The 19772-nt window shown below is 41.6% G+C and overlaps 1 protein-coding gene across 2 annotated transcripts in view; it reads right to left on the bottom strand.

The window, feature by feature from the left end:
* SLC13A5 (solute carrier family 13 member 5) overlaps positions 1-18795 on the bottom strand; it is a 51494-nt gene extending 32699 nt beyond the window's left edge. For both annotated transcript variants that reach the window (XM_018555033.1, XM_018555034.1), the window contains exon 1: positions 18440-18795. In XM_018555033.1, coding sequence (XP_018410535.1) covers positions 18440-18544 — 105 coding nt within the window. In that variant the 5' untranslated portion in view covers positions 18545-18795. The remainder of the gene's footprint in view (positions 1-18439) is intronic.
* Between the last annotated feature and the right edge of the window lie 977 nt (positions 18796-19772).

Below are 19772 nucleotides of genomic sequence, written 5' to 3'. Positions count from 1 at the left end.
TATATATATATATATACTGTATGTATCCCAGCTACTTGAGTAAAAGTATCGGTACTCAAACTCAGGCTGGAAAAAATGGTATCGGTGCATCCCTACTTTATTTTTTAAAGTCTATGAACAGTTAGCTTATTCTGTAGTATAAACATCATGTTACCTCTTGCATACAGTTTCTTACTAGGGGTCTCATTTATAACAAAGCAAATACTGATATCTGCTCTCTGTTATACTTTACAGTGGTAATGCATGCTGCAGCCAACTTCTTTCTAAAATGCAGGTCACAGTATACAGGCTGAAGTGTTTTACAAAGTTCTCCCTGCTTAACACGAACAACGCCATGATTGAAGGAGAGCCGGAATAAAACTTTGGCAGGTTCAGGCTTTTTTTTAACTACTCCTGATTCATATTTATTGCACATCAGACTATCTAAGCCAGCGGTGTGGGTTTTTTTTTTGCTTTATAAGCAGTATGGCCACACCGCTGCTTTTTCAATGGACCCCTAAGTATTGCCATTGAATTTGCAAAACAGGCATTTGGGACATAATGACATGACACTGTAACAGAGGAAGTGATAACATTTGCATGACTAAACAATTACTGTTTCATCAATGCCTCTAAAACAACTGCGTAACATTAGAAATGCTCACATCTATCACATAACTTAATGCTACTATACACTGACAATTCCTCAGATATCTATCCATCACATAATTCACCATGTCTGTTATCTGACCTTTGCCCTTCAACAGCCATCTTCTCACACAGAATTCCAGAAATTGCAAACATCTGATGCCACATACAAAGGAACCTATGTATTATGCACTCGTACAGCTGATTCATAAAACAATATTACTCTTTTAAACTCGGACAAAAGACATGTACATGATGACAGAAGTTGCTATTTTGCACAAAGAAAGACATATCATTATAGAAATGGCCTCATTTCAGGCAGCATTGATATTAACTATATGTCATTCCAAAAACCTGCAGAAACATGGTTAATAAAATACAAATACATATATATACATATATACAAATGCACATACATATATATATATATATATATATATATATTCAGTCCCAAGGTCCCAAACATAAATGCTTGGGTGCTCATCCACAAAAATTTCCATACAGCTCCAAAGCAGGTACATAGGCACTCACTGGTCTGGCAGCAGAGATAAGTCAAGTCATCAGCATTTTATTGTCAATGTTTCAACAAAGCTTAGTCCATCTTTATTGGTAAATAAAGTGATAAAGACAGACTGAGTTCTGTTGAAATATTTACAATCAAATGCACATGCTTTGACTTATATCCACTGCAAGACCCGTGAGTTCCTAACGTTAAAGTGGACATAGTATCCACTCCAGTATATTTTGTAATAAAATGTAAAATAAATAAATGTAAAATGTAACACTTCCCACTGTTTATTAGCGCTCACATAGATCACAGTACTCTCCCTGACGATGCCTTTATCTCCTTCTCTCTCCAGGAAGAAGCCATCTTTGTTCAGGCATCGATCAGGATCTGGACCTACTCCCTGGACTGAGATGGTCGTTCAGTGATGACAGACATGTAGATTCTAGTGCATTACACTTCTAACTCTTATTGCAGCCTCCCCTGTGATATAATGTTTGATCACTGGGGGAAAGGATACTGAAGAAAGGTTTCTTCTGCCTGCAGAAGGCTGATGACATCATCTGACCCTAGGCAAAGTCACTTGTCTATAGTTCAAGGACTGCTTCTTAGGGCTTAATAAAACATGCAAATGGGGCTGAATACATGAGTCTGACTAATTGCTCTGTGAGACTCATGCGAACAGCTATGATTACCTGCAATCTCCCCTGAACGCAAACATTTTCGTGAGACTTACGCAATCGGCCCCATTCGCAAGTGTGAATTGGACTTTAATATTAAAAGGTAGAGCTTTTTTTAAATAAATTTTAGCTTTGCTACATATTTTGATGTGTCAAAATGAATTTATGCAAACTTGTAACATTACTGAAAGTTCCACTTTAAAGTTTCTTGTTACTTTAAATCTCCTTAAGAGGTTAAAAAAAGTTCACTGGTAAAGTTCTATATATGTAAATACCGTGTTTCCCCGAAAGTAAGACCTACCCCGAAAATAAGACCTAGTGCTATCTTCGGGGATTTCTATAATATAAGACCTACCACGAAAATAAGACGTAGTTCGGGGTAGGTCTTATATTACAGAAATTGTAGGGAGTGGTACTGCTTGAACACTTACAACATTCCAGTATTTGGCAACTGCACATGGACCATGGAGTGTTAGTTACTTTTATTAGAGTTTACACTGTAATTGCTCCTAAGTATGCAAGGCTATGGAGAGAGGGGAACAGTCCATGAAGACAGAAACAGCTACAGACAGTTGCCGACTTCTCGCTGTCATTTTACGTGGCCTACCACTTTGTGGCTGATCGTGGCTGAGTTGCTGTTGTTCCCAGTTGCTTCCACTTTGTTATAACACCACTAACAGGTGACCGTGGAATATTTAGTAGCAAGGAAATTTCACGGATGGACTTATTGCACAGGTGGCACCCTTGAATTTACTGAGCTCCTGAGAGCGACCCATTCTTTCACAAATGTTTGTAGAAGCGTCTGCATGCCTAGGTGCTTGATTTTATACACCTGTGGCCATGGAGGTGATTGGAACACCTGAATCCAAGGATTTGCTTTGCCCTGAACACTTTAAAGCTCCATTTGCTGGCTGGATAAAGGACTATATAAAGTCACATGTAGAATTTCATATTTACCTGACTTAAAAAGAATATATATTTTTTATTTTCTTTTTCTTTAGTCCTGACCATAATAAAGGACATTTATAACAAAAAAATTCTCCTTTAATAATGATGTGTCATCATGAGGTATATTTCACATATTTATATACATATAACAGTACATTCTTATTTCATTGTACACCCAGCTGTTGCACAACCTTGGTTTTTCATCGCTTTCAAAAGGGCTTTAGTTATTGACCCAAAAAAATCCCTTCTCTGAAGTTACGAGTATAAAGAACATACTTCTTCTTTGTCAGCACTTGATCTTGTGTCATGAGCAAACACTATACTGGTTCTCTTCCAGTGTACGCTCTTTCTGTAATAAAGTCCATATAGGTAATTTTGCAGGTGGATTTAGAGTGGAAATAAAATAAAAGAGAGATCCCCCCCCTCCCTGCTGTTCCGCTGTTCCCCTTTCCTCCCTCCACCCTACTCCAAGTAGATGAACAGTTGCTGGAGATTATGCTGCTCCTTGTGGTCTTATACTGGACAGGAAGTTCAGGGAAGCGGAGCCGAGAGAGTTAGATCTGTTCAGAACTATGATTGTAAGTGCTTGGTCAAAAATGTCAAGAAATACTTTGCTGGGCAATGTATATTTGTTTGAGCTGGATTAATTAGTTTGAGAGTTTAATACTATTTTAAGTTAAGCCAACATTCTTCCTAATGTAAAACACTGTGTATGGATTGAGGGTTAATGTTTTATGTGCCCTAGCATTTACATGTTTTCCTTCACGAGTTAACTTTGAATGCACTCATATAAATAATTGTAGGTTATTCCTAGAACACAGACAGTACATAACTTTCTGTTATACATCCCTCCTGATTTCCTCCTCTGCCTAGCAGAGAATAAAGCTCTTTGCATAGTGGATTATCTGTGCCACAGTGCCAGGAATGATCCTTCTTGGCCATTTCAGGACACAGTGGCTTTTGGCAGGGAAAGCTTGTGAGCTGCACTTTATGTGAATAGTAGATGTGAAGTCTGCTGAGATTCAGTATGTGGGGGGGTCACGCTGAGAGGTTGTAGCTCCAAACGGCTCTGTGTGCTTCTGGACCAGAGCACAAACCTTAATCTAAGATTCCGAGGGTGGCTGTACACAGATATCTGAGGTTTATTTACTAGTGGCTTGAACTCCTTCCAGTAAAAAGAACTTAAGAATTTTGCAGGGCTTGGTCTCTTGATGGGCATATACCTATTAAAGGGATTAGAATACAAGTCAGGTGTAAATCAAACATAAATACGTCCATTCAGTTCATGTTTGTTTACTAACCCATTGCTAAGGTTATTTTAGAGCTGAACTCCAAACAAGCAGCTGAATACACCACTGAAATACATACAATGGGAACCTGTCAAAAGATTTCTTATTCTTACGGCCAGTCTTATGATTCAGGTTCTCTCGTCAGACAGTACAGCCAGGTCCTCAACCTCCACCGCCCTACAGCACAGCTTGTATAAAAACACGCCCCCAGCCTGCTGATTGGATCATGAAGGAGTAGCAGCACACTGATTATTACTATTATTATTATACAGGATTTATATAGCACCAACAGTTTGTGCAGCGCTTTACAATTTAAGGAAGACATTACAATCACAATACAATTCAAGACAAGATGGTAAGGAGCAGCAAAATGTTGTATGGGGCCCTGTGATTTCTAGTTATACCCCTTGCAGAGCCCACTTGAGATCCCACACAGCCCACCTGAAGGTGACCCTGCAGAGCCCACTATCTATGGTGGACTCTGCAGGGTCACCCTCAGGTGGGCTGGTCGCACTCCTTACCTGTCCGCCTCCTCTTCCTCCACGCTCGCTGATGGGCCCCGCCTCCTCCGTCGCCGGGCCCGCCTCCTTCTCCATCACCAGGCCCCGCCTCCTCCCCTGCTGTTGAACACGGGCCCCGCCTCCTCCTCCCCTGCCGGGTCCGGCCTCCTGCACCGCCACTGCTGGCTCTCATTGACTCAGCAGCGGCTCTGGAGACGAACGCGCTGCTGCACAGATTACGGTCAGTGATCTGAACAGCAGCACATTCTTCTTCAGAGCACCAGTGAAAGCCACCAGCAGAGGATGCCATAGCGACCCAGGCGGTCCGCTCGGCATCTGGCCAGGCCCCCCTGTGCCCCACTATGTCCCGGGCCCCATAGCGGCCGTCTGGGTCGCTATGGCGATTGTTACGCCACTGGTAAGGAGGGCCCTGAGGGCTTACAATCTACCCCTGCACTGCAAATGTTCAGTTCTCATTTTGGTCTATGGGATGGAATAAAGAAGATATACTCACCTGATCCTCGGCCCCGCAAGGGTCAGTGCTCACCTCTCTCCCCCTCGGGCTGTGGTATGTCCCTCAGCATCCTCGCTTCTATTGCATGTCAATGGACTTGTATTAGATGGAATGACGTTACTGATCTGTAAATCCACCGGATCCCGGGGTAGAAGAGGCTGTGGGGACCGGTCTAGCAGCCCAGCGAGACTAAGAATCAGGGGACTCTTTTTTTTGAGCCCCTAAACAAAAGCAAGCAGCTAACCTAAGCCCCACTGCATGGGTAACTTTTTAAAAGTTCCCAGAGTTCTTCTTTAAGGAAAAGTAAGCCCAAGAACAAAGATGCTGCAGCTTACCGATCCTTAGATGTGGTGGGTACCTCAGTGTTCTTTTTCAGGCTAATAAAATTTTCAGCAAGTACAGAAAATATCTGTTCATCTTGTCAGAAACAAAGCGTCCCTGTCACTTCCTGGAAGCTGACCTAGAACTTTCGAACAATGTTCTCTTCATTCCCTATGCTATTAATCTCCCTATCCCCCATGCAATGGAGATGAACAAAGGCAGACATATTTGAGGTCAACCATGGCTCCTTCCATAGATACTGAGCTAGGGAGCACGGGCGGGAATGTGGATCACATCATAATAAAACCCGGTGTCATGGTCCCACAAATCTTCTAGTGGATAAGACAACAAGTTGGGTTATAGAAACTTTGATCTATGTTTACACTCTGTTAATTATCTGCAACGTGGGATCAGGAGGTCTTGTATCATTGCCTAGGATAATACTAGAGATAGTACTTTCATTGACAATGCCTTCATCTACTCTTCTTTTCAAAATAATAGTATCATCTTTGTTCAGGCATTTTACAGGCTCAGCATCTACTTCCTGAACTAATATGCTGGCTCAGAGATGACACAATCATGTAAACTCTGGTGCCTGAGCAGTTTCTTAGCTGATCATATATTGTCTTACAGGGATCAGCCTCTGCTGCAGCCTTTCACCATGTGACAAATTGTAGTCTGATCACTGGTGTAGAAGAAATTGAGGAAATGCTTCCTAGTGCTTGCTACGGACTGATGACATCATCTCAGCCTAGGCAAAGTCTCTTTACTGAAGATCAAGCACTGCTTTTAAAAGAGAACTATGGGGTAACCTTTTTATCCCTTAGTTCTCTTTAGAGTCTTAAGAGTCCCGTGACCCAAAGCTCAGTATATAGCGAACTGTAGCTCTCTATATACCGAGATCGATCCTGTCAATATTGTCGAGATCCACCCAGTTGGCTGATTGACAGTGGGCTCTGCCTATCTAGAGGCAGAGCCAGCTGTACCCGCCCCTATTATTGACCTACCATGCCTTGTCAGCACTGTGTGTCTGGGAGTAGATGGCCATCTTGGTAGATACAGGGCTTCTTTTACCTCATTGGAACCTCCAGTAAGGAGAACAATGAGCAGCACAGCAGTGACATCACAAAATCTCACCTAAATCTCCTTCAGCACTAGGGGGAGCAATGCCTTAGATTCACATTCATGGTCATTCGCACAGGGTGTGCCTGGGCACACCCTAATCACTCCGAGCGTAGGTTTTCCACCTCCAGATGCCACAGTCCAGGTTTTAAGTACTATATGTGCTGTGAATGGGTTTCAGGCCAGCTTAAACCCGGACGCCAGATGTCACGATGTTTAGTGCATGGAGGAGGCATAGGACATGGAGGGACGCTGGAACTCAGGGAGCAAGGAGGTGTCTGAAACACAGGGTGCAGATAAGACTTGAAGGGCACACTCTCCTGGCTGTCACTCCTTGCTCCTTCCCCTGGCTGTCTCTCCTCACTCTCTCTCATGGCTGTGTCTCCTCTTTCTCCTCCCTGGCTGTTTCTCCTAACTCTCTCTCTGCTGGATGTCTCTCCTCACTCTCTCTCATGGCTGTGTCTCCTCTTTCTCCTCCCTGGCTGTTTCTCCTCACTCTCTCTCTCCTGGATGTCTCTCCTTGCTCTCTCCTGTATATTTCCCCCCCAAAAAATTGCCACACAGCGCTAGAGGGTTCAGGTGTCGCTTGAAGAAAAGGTAGCAAACCTACCCGAACACAACACCGAAACCGCAACAGCGGGCACCATGTTTTTAGTCTCTGAACTTGTGAAAAGTTGCAGTCCTTAGTGCTTGGAAAGCTGCAAGAGAGCGTGGATGTGGCTTCCCATCCAATCAGGAACCCAAGCGGGTGGTCACATGACCACCTGCCAGACTCCCTGCTTTCTGGACTACAGTATATATGTGTGTGTGAGTTTGTACTTTTGTGTGCACACCCTAATGCAATAGGCTACGCACGCGCATGTTCAGATACACAGCTATGAGTCTTTAGGCACAGGACAGCCTAGGCACATTCACATACCAGGAACAGCACTACTACTTTTCTTTAGGAGGAAATCCAAACAAAAGGTACATTGTTCAGTACTGTTAAGGCACAATTAACACTCTCTGATGTTCTCTGAAACACGGACATCTTTACTTCAGTTTCACTTGAAGTCATCCCATTCATTTGAATGGACTATCTAATACACAAGAACTGACCAAAATTTTCTTCTCCAGCATTTTTACTAGTGCAGGGTGTCATGATGCATGGCAGTGCGGTACCATGCATTGTGATGCGCTGCAACACAAGTGCATTGGAAAGGTGCACTGGGGTGCCATTCACAATGAACGGCACTCCAGCGCACATAATGCATTTTACCGTAGCATAGTGGTATGACTGGGCCCTTAAAGGGAATACAGCTACCCCTCTCAAATACTCAGATGACTCAATATACACCCTGCCTTGATTCCAACAGCAAATAAACCCAGCATGAGATGGAAGAGAAAACTTTTCTTCTATTACATATGATGGGAAATCGAATGATCTCAAAACATATCTTGGGTCTGTTGAGTGAAAAGGTAACGCCTAAATGTTCAGTAAAGAAAACTGCAGTATAAAATATGTCCATCTGAAATTTCACTGAAGAAAAGGGATAGCATGGAGTCCCCAGCTTAGCAAACTTTGCATGAACTTTCATATTTCTTGTAGTTTACTTAATAACTATTACAGAATTCTTGTGATGAATAATGAATGTTAGGCAACATCTCTTTCACATAACTGGGAACAAATCTTACTTCTTTTAGGATATACCAAACCACAATGTCTTCTAATGGGTTATTTCACCCACAACAGATATTTCTGTTTATGAAGATAATTGAAAAAAGACACAGGTCCATCAAGTTCAACCTCTGTGTGCGTGCATATTAGTTTTAACTATGTTAATGTCAGTTGGATCAGTGGATTACAAGGGGGGTGCAGGGGGATGTGGCCCGCACTGGGTGACACCATCAGAGAGGGTCTTTGTAATACCCCCTTTAAACACTGTACCCCGGAATCCAAGAGTGCTGGAACAACTGGTGGATGGCGCCACAGTATACAATCTACAAGATATGTTGTCCGCACACCATTCTGCTTCGGAAAATCATCTTTATTCATATTCCTTTAGTATGATATGTGATTGCAACGTTTCGGAGCCTCACAGGACCCCTTGGTCAGGCAAACTGTTTACATGGCATGTGCATGGCATTTATGCTTTGAGCTGCAGTATTGGGATGTAAACAATTTTGCAGCACTGGATTCAGGCTTACATATAGAAGTGATTTGGGTGGCTGTAAAGTTGCCCAATCACTTCTATAGCTATGAAACTGTGTGGTCACCCACCCGATCACAACCCACATGTGTCCCAGGCTCACTTGTGCCCTCCATGAGCCCAGGACATTGATCACTGCTTTCAGTATATAGAGTAGAAGGGAGAAACACCCGATTCTCAATCTCCTCTGTGATCAATGAACCCTACAGCACTCAGCTCTGATCACTTCGGGGGTTCAGCGGTGTCAAATCCCGGCCCATGCACCACGGAAAACAACTAATCTAGTACAGTCTGTACTGGTTCTGGTTGGAAGGAGTGCAGAGAAGGCACTGTGAGGGACCACTGAGAGAGAGGCCAGAGCTGTACGGGAAGGCTTCTAAGAGGGCAGAACCACAAATTACCAAATTACCCCCCCCCCAAAAAAAAAAATTCTTAATTACTCAAAAGAAATATAAGTAAATTAAAATAAATCACAAGAGGGTAGGGGGGAATTATTTCACAACCCTTTGCTTACTATTTTGTTTATTACTAGCTTAGTAATTGCAGGAGATTCACTTATTTAATCACCATCAAGTAAAACAAGATTTTGTGTGCATCAAGGCAATTGTTTTTATTGTATTACTTGTTGTCCATGTGGTTTGGGCCTCAAAATGTGTGCATTCAAGGTTATACCCCTCATGACCCCTCATGACCACATCCGCATAAAAATTACACGGACATCACTTTTCTGTACAGTGTAATTAACCCAAATTAAGAAAATATACATAATGCACTTAAAAGTGGAATGGTAGATACCCAGGGCATTGAAACATTATGCTCCAGACCAGTACAGCCCTTATAACACAATATAATATATTATAATATAATATAGTTTGCACATTTTTCAGGCCCAGTTATTTTATTACTGCTCAAGTTTAATTCATAAACTAAGTCTCTTCAGTTTATACCTGCCTACTCTCATATTTATGTTGTACCGGACTTATGCTCAGTGGTGCTGAATTTTTACTCTCTAACTCCCGATTTTTTCCAGAATTTCTCTTGAATATTCTGACAGTGGTACACCCACAGGCTGAACTAAATAAAATATAACAGTTCATGTCCAGCTTTGGGTAGGAGCCCAGGGTCAAGTGGACGTCCAAGTGGCCCATTTGCAACCTACATGCACCTACAGTAACCCTGAGGGTGAAAGCTGTGCACCCACTTGCCATGGACGTACTTGTAGGACGTTGATGTCTAATAGGCTTGCCATGCTCTTTCTACCTTAATCCATCTCTGGTCTTTGCTAAGACCTGACAATGTTCAACCTTATCCTCTATTACCACAGAGATATACTGATCTCCCTGACTTGATGGGTAATGGGAGCAATAACACCCAAAGAAGCTTGTCGTAATGAGAAAGATAGAAAATTAATGAATGAGCAACTACACATTCACACACAGTGAGAAAGCTCAGATTGTACTTATTTCATAATATCTAGTGGCAGAAACTAAACCCCGATAAAATGTAACCAATATTCTCATGACAAAGGTTAACCAGCCTGTTAAAGATAAACTATAAAAAATAACACATGTCCACTCAGCATCTGTAACATTTCATGGAAGCGCGATATGACTGTTTAAATAAGAAAAGGTGCTACAGGTCTTCTTCCATTTGTCTGAATGCATTAAGCTGCTAAATGCTGATTTGTTGCTGTTAGTTATTGTTAGTGATGTGATTTAGTTCTGTTCTCATTTAAGACTGCAGCATATGAAATTGCAAGCATGCTTAATTTACTGTTAGTTAGTGGTCATTGTGCGGCACTCAGAGTTGTCAAATATATGGTCATGTATGTCTTACCTCTTGTACCCATGTTAAACACATTGTAGCTTGACAGTATGTGTGGCAGATAATTCGGGCCTGTCCATTTGCAGTTTATTAATGCAAAATGTGTGCAGTTTATTAGTATGCAAAATATTCAAAGGAATGATACGGGACTACATGCAGGAATTTGCCTTTGAAAATGGTATAATAAGTAGCAACCAACATGGCTTCATGAAGGACCATTCTTGTCAGACCAATCTATTAACATTCTTTGAGGAGGTCAGTATCGGTGCCCCGGCACCGCCTGCACCGGCGGTAGTTCCGCCACTGGGTCACTGGGAAAGTCCTCGAACTTAAGAAAGCTCAGAAAAGAGCAACAAAATTAATAAAGGGATGGAAGGCCTGAGCTATGAAGTTTGCCTCCAGAAATTAAACTTATTCTCCTTAGATAAGAGGCGCTTAAGAGGAGCGTAATTGCAATTTTCAAAATCATTCATGGAGACCACGGTATCCAGAATAGGATGTTTACACTAGGGATGGGTCGAGTGTTCGATTCGAACATGAGTACGAATCAAACATCGGCAGTTCGAGCGCTCGCCGAACGCCGAACTTTATGGGATGTTTGCGGTTTGTTGGACATTCCATAATACAAAATGCCCACTGAAGCTCCGATTTGTTAAAGTCTTGCACCTGACCACAGGTCAGGTGCAAGTCTTTGCCCAGTCAGGGCTCAGCGGAGGAGGGGCCTGAAGGAGAAAGTTCTCTATCAGGTCCCCCATGCTGATTGACAGCAGGCAGTCAGCGGGTGCAATAGCCAGCTATTGCATTTTACAATATCCAATAGCAGGATGGGTATGGCTCCCGGCCGGCAATGAAGAGGAGGCAGGGGGGCGGGGCAGAGGAGCTGCGGCCGGACCGGATCCTAGATGAAGGCGACGGACCAGGGGACCGTAGGCCGGGACATCAGCGGAGATAAGGGGGGCAGCGAAGGCATGCAGCGGTCTGTGTCCCCGCTGTATCCGCCAACACAGGTGCGGAGAGCAGAGGGGATTTGAAGGGAGACAGGCCGCTGCAGCCACAGTTTTACTACATGTACCGGCAGCTGTATGGGGGTTGAACATTCGACTCCCATACACTTGCATTGAGTTCGAGTTCGTATACGAACATTTCGGCCGTTCGAATGTTCGAATACGAACCGAACACGGGGGTGTTCGGCTCATCCCTAGTTTACACCAAGAACTCTATTGATGACACGAGGGCACTATAAGAGGTTAAAAGAGAGGATGTTTAATCTTAGACTGGGAAAGATGCCAGCCAGAGCGTCCAAGGTTGCTAAGAACTGGGCAGGGGGATGTGTATGGCCCTTAAACATCTCCTCGCCTAGCTCTTAGCAACCTGGGATGCTCTGGCCGGAAAGGGGTAGCAGGCACACTGCAAACATTGTGCAGCAGCGGGTCCATGTTGCTCTGCCTGCCGCCCCCCATGTGATCCAAGGAGTCTCATGCTCTGAGTGACTTGTATTTTCTTCCACTGCCCAACTGTCCTTTAAACTCCTATTAACCCATAGTTACCCTAATCAACCCTATTCAGCCGTGATAAACTCCTTCCTCCCCTCTTCCACATAGCTTCTTTTTTTTTTTTAACCATTGAGATTTATATTTTTTTAATTTTTATTCCTTTTGTTCATTTTTTGTGTCATATTAAACAGTTAGAGAATAAAATGTACACTGGTTGTTTTAATACAAACACTGCTCAAATTAGAAAAAGCACAGCCATAGAAAAAAGCACAGGTACAAATTACATGAAGAAAAAAATGGTTGCATGTCAATATTATCAAAATCTTTGTCCCGAAAAAAAATTATATATATGTATATATTACTTAATTATCTTAAGTAATGACAACATTATTGCTGAACCAAGAGGCCCTCAACAGAAATGTAAAATTGCTCTGGTCCATTAGGCCTCATGCACATGGATGCTTGGGGGGCCAAACACGTAAAATGTGGGCGTATTTTTCTGCCCAGGAAACCACAGGTGTACCGTAGATCCATCCATAAACATCAATGGCTGTGGGTATCTGTAGGGCAGGTGTAAGCTGGTACTTCTGCAAAATCAGGCATGCTTATGAACATATAAGGCAAACACAGTCTGTCTGCATTTGTAAGCATGCCTGAATTTACAAAAGTACCAACGTATGGCAGCTTTTGATTTCTATGAATGGCTGTAGACAGCACCTATATATAGGTATAACATGCCCTTTTTTTCCACGTATGACCCATAACTGCGTGCATGATGCCTAAAAGGTATACAGGTGCGGAACTGGTTAAGATCATTATCACCCCTTTCAGCCAATCACAGTACTTGCCAAGTAACACAAATAGAAAAGACAAAGAAGTGGCACTTCTCACACCTATCACAGCTTGCCTTAGGTCACCTCAGACTCCGTGCTCAGGCACTAGCAGCAGGTTGGTGTGGGCCATTCATTTAGTGGCTGTTGAAGAGGGGGCCATAAGTTGGTCTGCAGCCTGCACAAACAGGGTCTATAACACAAGCTAGCAGACAGAGCAGGGACAGTGTTGCATTTGAATTGCTATCCTGACTTTTTTATTGCAAACATGGAACTGGGGAGGTGGGGGTCACTCTTTGGCATCTGGGGTGTTGGATGCTAAAGGACCTTTGCCTTGACACTGGTTTTGATATCCCAATATAATGGTAGATCAGGTCCAAATTTTAGATTTATTTTGATCAACTATGGACAAGGACACTCAATAAAGTTAATTACATTATTAACCTGATACAAGTCATACAAGCCGCTTATATATCTATATTGTTGTAACAATGTCATGACCATTGATACATACAGTGCTATGACTATCACCTCATGGTTATTTGATTGTTTTACGATTACAAAATGGCTACAAGTGACGTTTCAAAGGAGTTGGAAGTCTCACTTAAGGAATCCCAAATAAAGAGTTTTCAAGCAGATGAATGAAAAGATTCTTCTAATCGGAGCCAACACTGAATAAAGCTAATGGAAATCATCTCAACAGCATATCATATTCTATTATATACAAAAAGTTGTTTTCTTTAAGCCATTTTGTCTGCTAATCAAAGACCTAAGGGGCCTTTTCACAAAATAGAAGGAGCACTCCGGGATTTGATCTGGTATTTCATTTCAATGGGACTGCTTAGCACGCAAAAATGCAAATTGTCTTATATTTAAAATGGAAAAAAAAAAAAAACACACTAAGCTAAAGTCCAAAGGTATGAATTAGCCACATGGAAATCATTTTAGGCCCTACTTGAAATGCATGTTCATGCAGTAAAATGCACATGGTTTACTGCTGGAAAAAGGACAAGTGTGAACAGACCCTAAATCCTTACTAAAGCATTGCATAGCTTTCAATCTCCAAACAAAGTATGCACGGCTTTTCTTTTAATAATGATTCAGAATGAATACAAACGCAGAACCAGGAGGCAGGCTTTACATAAAACGCATTTCAGTTCATAAGATAAGAAAACCCAACAAGGGAACACACAATATATATTGTGAGATATTATTGTATTACCACTGAAGTATCTTTGCCCGGTTCATGTCTTTCACATTATGCTGAACATACAACTTTTTTTGATAGATACATCATGATATAGAATAATTTGTATATATATCCTGCTATTGTTCAGAGTCCAAGCAATCCAAAACAATGACTAACGGCCCTAAAATAGTATAAAAATTGCAAAATACAAGTCATTATTGTTCATTCACTAACGGACACCTCACTATAGGAAATGTGTTGAAATTTTCTGAAATCTTTACATATTGGCCTGTGTGTAACCAGCGATACACATACATTGGCCCTTTATCTCATAATATACAGCACAGTATACAAGAAAAATATAATATTATAATAATATATAATAATTTCCAATTCTTACATCTTGCATCCCACATCCAACTGTGAATCATTCCAGAGGTGCAGGCAAAGCCGGCTCGCCTTCGCCGTGCTTAACAATCCTTCTCAGAAAACAAGCCACTCTTCCGTGGATCACCATGAATAAAACAATTATTTAATAAAGTAAAGAATACATCCTGTCGAACAACTCCCCATGTGTACAACCTCTCACGCGTTTCACCGATCTTGACTAATCATAAAGGCCCCTTTGCTTAAGCCAGATCCGTGAAACGTGTGAGCATTGTTTTCTGGGAAGGATTCAAATAAGCTATTTTCATCTCACGCAATCATGACAACAGTACTTTCTAAACAGGAATTTATAAAATTGTTCCCTGTTCATATATTGGAATCTCATTCCCACTGCGGTGAGTACCTTTTGAGTGAACAGAATATCTAGCAGAAAGCCTGCGGAAAGGAAACGGCTAATTCACTAAATCCAAATTCACTAAAGGAAATGAGCAGTAGAATTGCAACCACCAGGACTATGGAACCAGGATTATGGAAACGTTAAACTACAATTCTGATTGGCTGCTGTGCCGATTTTATTTTCTCAGCCTGAAAGTTTACGCTATGAAGAAAGAGCACATAATTCTACTGGATGGACCATCATGATTAGTACCAGTTTAAATATATGAGATGTCCATGTCTTTCTGTTAAAGATTCAGACAATGGAATTATCTTAAAAAAGAACTCCGGGCAAAAGCAAAATGAACCCTTGCAGTGGGACTTACCTGTCTGCCAGCCTCTCAAGCCTTTTCGCTCTGGCAGTGGAATGTCCCCCGGCGTCCTCACATCCAATACACTGTATTGAATGTGGTGGCTCATTAATTCTTAGACCATTGGAGCAGAGGAGGAGAGAGGCTGCCGGGACTGGTCTAGCAGCCAGACGGGTTTGAGGTTTGAGTCAGCATATCTTTTTTATTTTACACCCTAGAGCAAAATGAGCACTTAACCCTTGCAGTGCAGTGTAGCCCCACTGCAGGGGTTAATTTTGTTTCTGAGTTCTTCAAGATAATTCCATTGTCTGGATCTTTAACAGAAAGACATGGACATCTCATAGTTCTTCTTTAAACACCTTTAAAATGGAATTCCCTTCAAATAATAAACAAATACTGTGCGTGCATTTTAATACTACTAGCAGAGGAGTCTTCATTGAATATTTATATTGTTTTCCAATAATTCTCTGCACACATGAACAGTATATGCCCTGTGAGTCAATGAGACTGTATTACATTGCACAGTACTGTATGTTTTCAGACACTGGGAGCTAGATGGGGAGATGTTTGTGGAGCATACAGGAGGAGGGGAGCATAGGGAGAATCATTGTGATGATGTACCTCCATAGTCCAATAACAGCCCAAGAGATGACAGTATCTTCATTTTTAGATTCCGAATATTGGTTTGTTGTTGTTGTTGGCACAGCAAAGTTGGCACAAAATCTTCCGGCACAAAATGTCTTGGCACAGATAGTAGGGGACCTGCTATGTAAAACACCCGGAAAAGTTGGATGGCAGTATCGCCCAAGAGAGCAAAGATCAAACTCATTGTCTGCTGGACAGGTATGTATAAAGCTTCACCTGTGACACGGTTTTTCTTTGATTTTCTTTCTGTGACAACAGGGGCAATTTAAAGTGAACTGCAGGTGAAATGTATACCATCATGGCTATGCAGTGTATATCCTACATTATGATAACTAATCACCATAATACTAGTGATGATATTACTATTGTGCTAAAAATATGATGTGTTATACATACCTAGGTGCCACACCTGTATGAAGGAAACCAAATTATCATTGCTGAAAAACCTGCACCAAAATCAGATAATTCTGGGAGGTGACATTGAAACCTGCAGTAGGGAATTATAATGTCACCATCCTTTCTATTAACATTTCACAAGACTGGATAAACAGAATTACTAACGTTGGCAAACAATACTGTTCACATATGCTTATTTCAACTGTTGTGCTTTAAGGCTCTCATGAATATTAGACTATTGTCCCCCAATCCAGATAAAGATCATTCATTCTATGGGCAGCTTGTAAAATCATCAGAATTTGATTACGTGATTGAATCTTCACTAGCTATTGTCCCTCATAGATAACAGAGCAGGCGTCTGCCACTCCAGATACATGTAGATTTGATAGGAGGCTTTGTGCATTTTCTGATTGCCATCTATAGTGTATGGCTAGATTTATTCTTATGACAGACATGTTCTTCTTACCAAGAATCCTAAAATGTTTTTACAATATCTGTTTAGAGTTTGTTCCATGCACATGTTAAAACATAACCAACATGGCACAATATGTCCCTCACAAAATAAACTTGTAAAGCTGAATATTAGAGAACGGTCAGATGTTCATGCACAGACTAACTATCTCATGGTGTCCCTTTGGCTACTTTCAGCCCCAAACAGGGGCACTCTAGTCACACAAGAACTCCTAGTGTAATAAAGGAGGCAGGGGGAGCAGTGCTTATACATTTCTTGTTTTAGAGAAAACAGTAGCAATTGGGCAAGAATTTCTAATGTTTCCAAGTATTTTGTTCCCTGAACATTCATGGGGCTGTCATCATCACCCATTCTTAAGAAAAGATTGGTAGACTATCATCTAAAGTCTAGGGCCCTGGTGCCTAACCTGTATCATGAGGGTCACATGTGGTCGTTTGGTACTTGCTGTGTGGTCTTTTGCGATTTCACTAGTGAGAACAAAAGCATTAATTTGCAAATGGACAGTAATTTTCTAACGTCCCCAATTATTTTGTTTCCTGACAATGCCTGGGTCTGCCATCACCCATTGTAAGGAAAAGATTGGTAGACCATCATCTAATGTCTAGGGCCCTGGTGCCCAACCTGCATCCTGAAGGCCACATGCGGCCGTTTGTTACTTACTATGTGGTCCTTTGAGATTTCACTAGTTGGAAAGAAAGCATTGATTTGCAAATGGGCAACAATGTCAGTGATCTCTACCAGTTTCATGTAACCTGTCTCTAATTCTCTGACTGTCTCCTGCAGCAGTTTTCCAGTCTTTAACAACACCTGTAGTATGACTGTAGTCTCAGACCATCTTCTATAGCATTACATATTCTGAATATTATGTACCGCCCCCTTGGTGCTATCAGAGGCTGGAGTTAATGCCCCCTTTACCTCAATAAGTTAAAAAATACTGCTCTATGGTACCTTAAACCCTTGTTTCAGAGCTAAGAACTGGCAAAGCTAAAAGCAAACGTATTTATGCATTGTTGCCAATAAATAACTTTAGTGCAATGTGCATATGATCAAATGAGGTCAGATCAGCAAAGTAGGATTCAGAAAGAACATTGTAAATATAGGAAAGGTGGTAAGTTCTTATGTCAAAAGATCTCTTTGTTCAAAGAGGACATAAGCCTGCTAAAGCAGTTGATTATGAAGGCAAGATCTGACCACTTGAAAACATGTCCGCTGGCCAACTGGGTCTAAACATGTATATATGACTTGAGTGAGTAAATATACTCAATGGAAGGGAGAAGAGCAGCCAGATGCTTCCGTCGCTGCTTATCCTGGGGAGGGAGGCTGTAACCAGATGTATTTTAGACCTGACCAATTGTCTGCTGTCATACACATGAGCTTGTTGCTTAATTCAACTGACCAAATTTGTCCACTCGTGGCTTACAATATTAATTTTAGTTTGTAACCCTTTATGTAAACTGTAGCTTGTACAAGCTAAGATTGGTCAACCCTGCATGCAAAGTCAGCTACACTTAAAATACCAGCCTATCAATGTATAAGCAACTACTAATCATAAACTTCCAGACCATCAGGTACATCCTGAAGCTGGCTGTAGAGAAGGCATTCAGAGCTTCACAAGACTTTGAGAATGGTGAAAGTTTTTTTACTGGCTAAAATATTACATATGACTTGATATTTAAATCAACACGACAACGCAGAATACATTCAAAGAGTCATGCAAGCCAACAATAAAAGAATAACTGTTATACGTTTCAGTTCACATTACCTTTGTACGGATGACGAGCGGTAAAGGTAACAGCAACAGGGGAGTTAAAAGCAAAATAAATAACCTCTTGCAATTCAGAAGTTGTTTCACACATGGTGCCATCATATGGAAGACGGACTATACAGCTGGAGTGAGTACAGGTTCTCCAACAGATTCCTGCAAATCGACAATCCAGGCAAGTTCTGTCCTCACAGAACTCAAAAGATATGTGTGATCCTCTTAGGCTTCCTCTCATTGATATAGTGCTGAGGTAGATAGTGGGAGGTAATCAAGGTGTGTTTTGAAATTTCAAGCTGCATGTTGAGGCCAGGTCACAGTCCACCCTTATTAGACCATCACATGGGAGGAGAAAGTCATCCTGTAAATGCTGTCAGCCAGCCTGTATCCTGACAAGAGAGGAGTAGGAAGGTTACATCCTAAGAATCTCATTGGCTGCATGCATACCAAGCATTTCCATTTCAAAGCAGCCTACTTCTGAGCTGACTATGTCAAACTGTGTTTGGCGACACTCTATTTCCTACTCTTAGCTTGTGTCTCAGAATTACACACAGTTAAATTTATGCTGGGAGCTGTCCAAACCCATTAACACATCAGTACAGAGCATTGCTTTGTATTAGTCTGGAAGTGTACTTTACTGCCATCTACTGGACAATTTTACAAATACAGTTTGAGAAAAAAGTTGGTAAAAAAAATAAGTCCCCGTTCTCACCTAGGCATTTTGTCGCTCAAAGCTAAGCACGACAAAACGCTGAAGACAAGCAATCCTATTTGCTTGTCTTGACAAAACACTCAAGACAAGGAATCCCATTAATTTTTTTATGGCCACTGTATTTAGCAGATTTTGTTGCACAAAGTTTCCCATTGAAGTCTATAGAACCAAAAATCGTAATCTGCTAAAACGTAGCTCATGTACTTTTTTTTTAACAAAACAAATGCACAGTTGTGAACAGGGGGCCATAGGAATTAATGGGATTCCTTGTTTTGAGCATTTAGGTTGCTCTTACTTTTGAGTGACAAAATGCCTAGGTGTGAATGGGGACTAGCCTCTCATGAAAGTAAGATGGATGCTTCACTGCTGGCCAAATTGTTTTGTTTTTCGTTTTTTACCATTTACCTTTTGGATTTTTTTATTTTTTTTCTTGAAGCACATGTCAAACTCCAGCCTGCAGATTTCTATTTATAATAAAGCCCAATTGAGCCCTTTAAATCAACTTAATATATTCCAGGTGCATAAAAATGAAGATGTTCAAAACCTTAGAGTTGGTTTCCTTTAGAAATCAGCCACAGCTTGAGCAGAAAAACCTGTCCCCTGCCAGCATGCAGCAGAGTGGGA

The sequence above is a fragment of the Nanorana parkeri genome, unplaced genomic scaffold (assembly GCF_000935625.1).
Source record: "Nanorana parkeri isolate BGI_ZX_2015 unplaced genomic scaffold, ASM93562v1 scaffold181, whole genome shotgun sequence".
Lineage (NCBI taxonomy): Eukaryota > Metazoa > Chordata > Amphibia > Anura > Dicroglossidae > Nanorana > Nanorana parkeri.
This window is presented reverse-complemented; position numbering and strand designations above follow the sequence as displayed.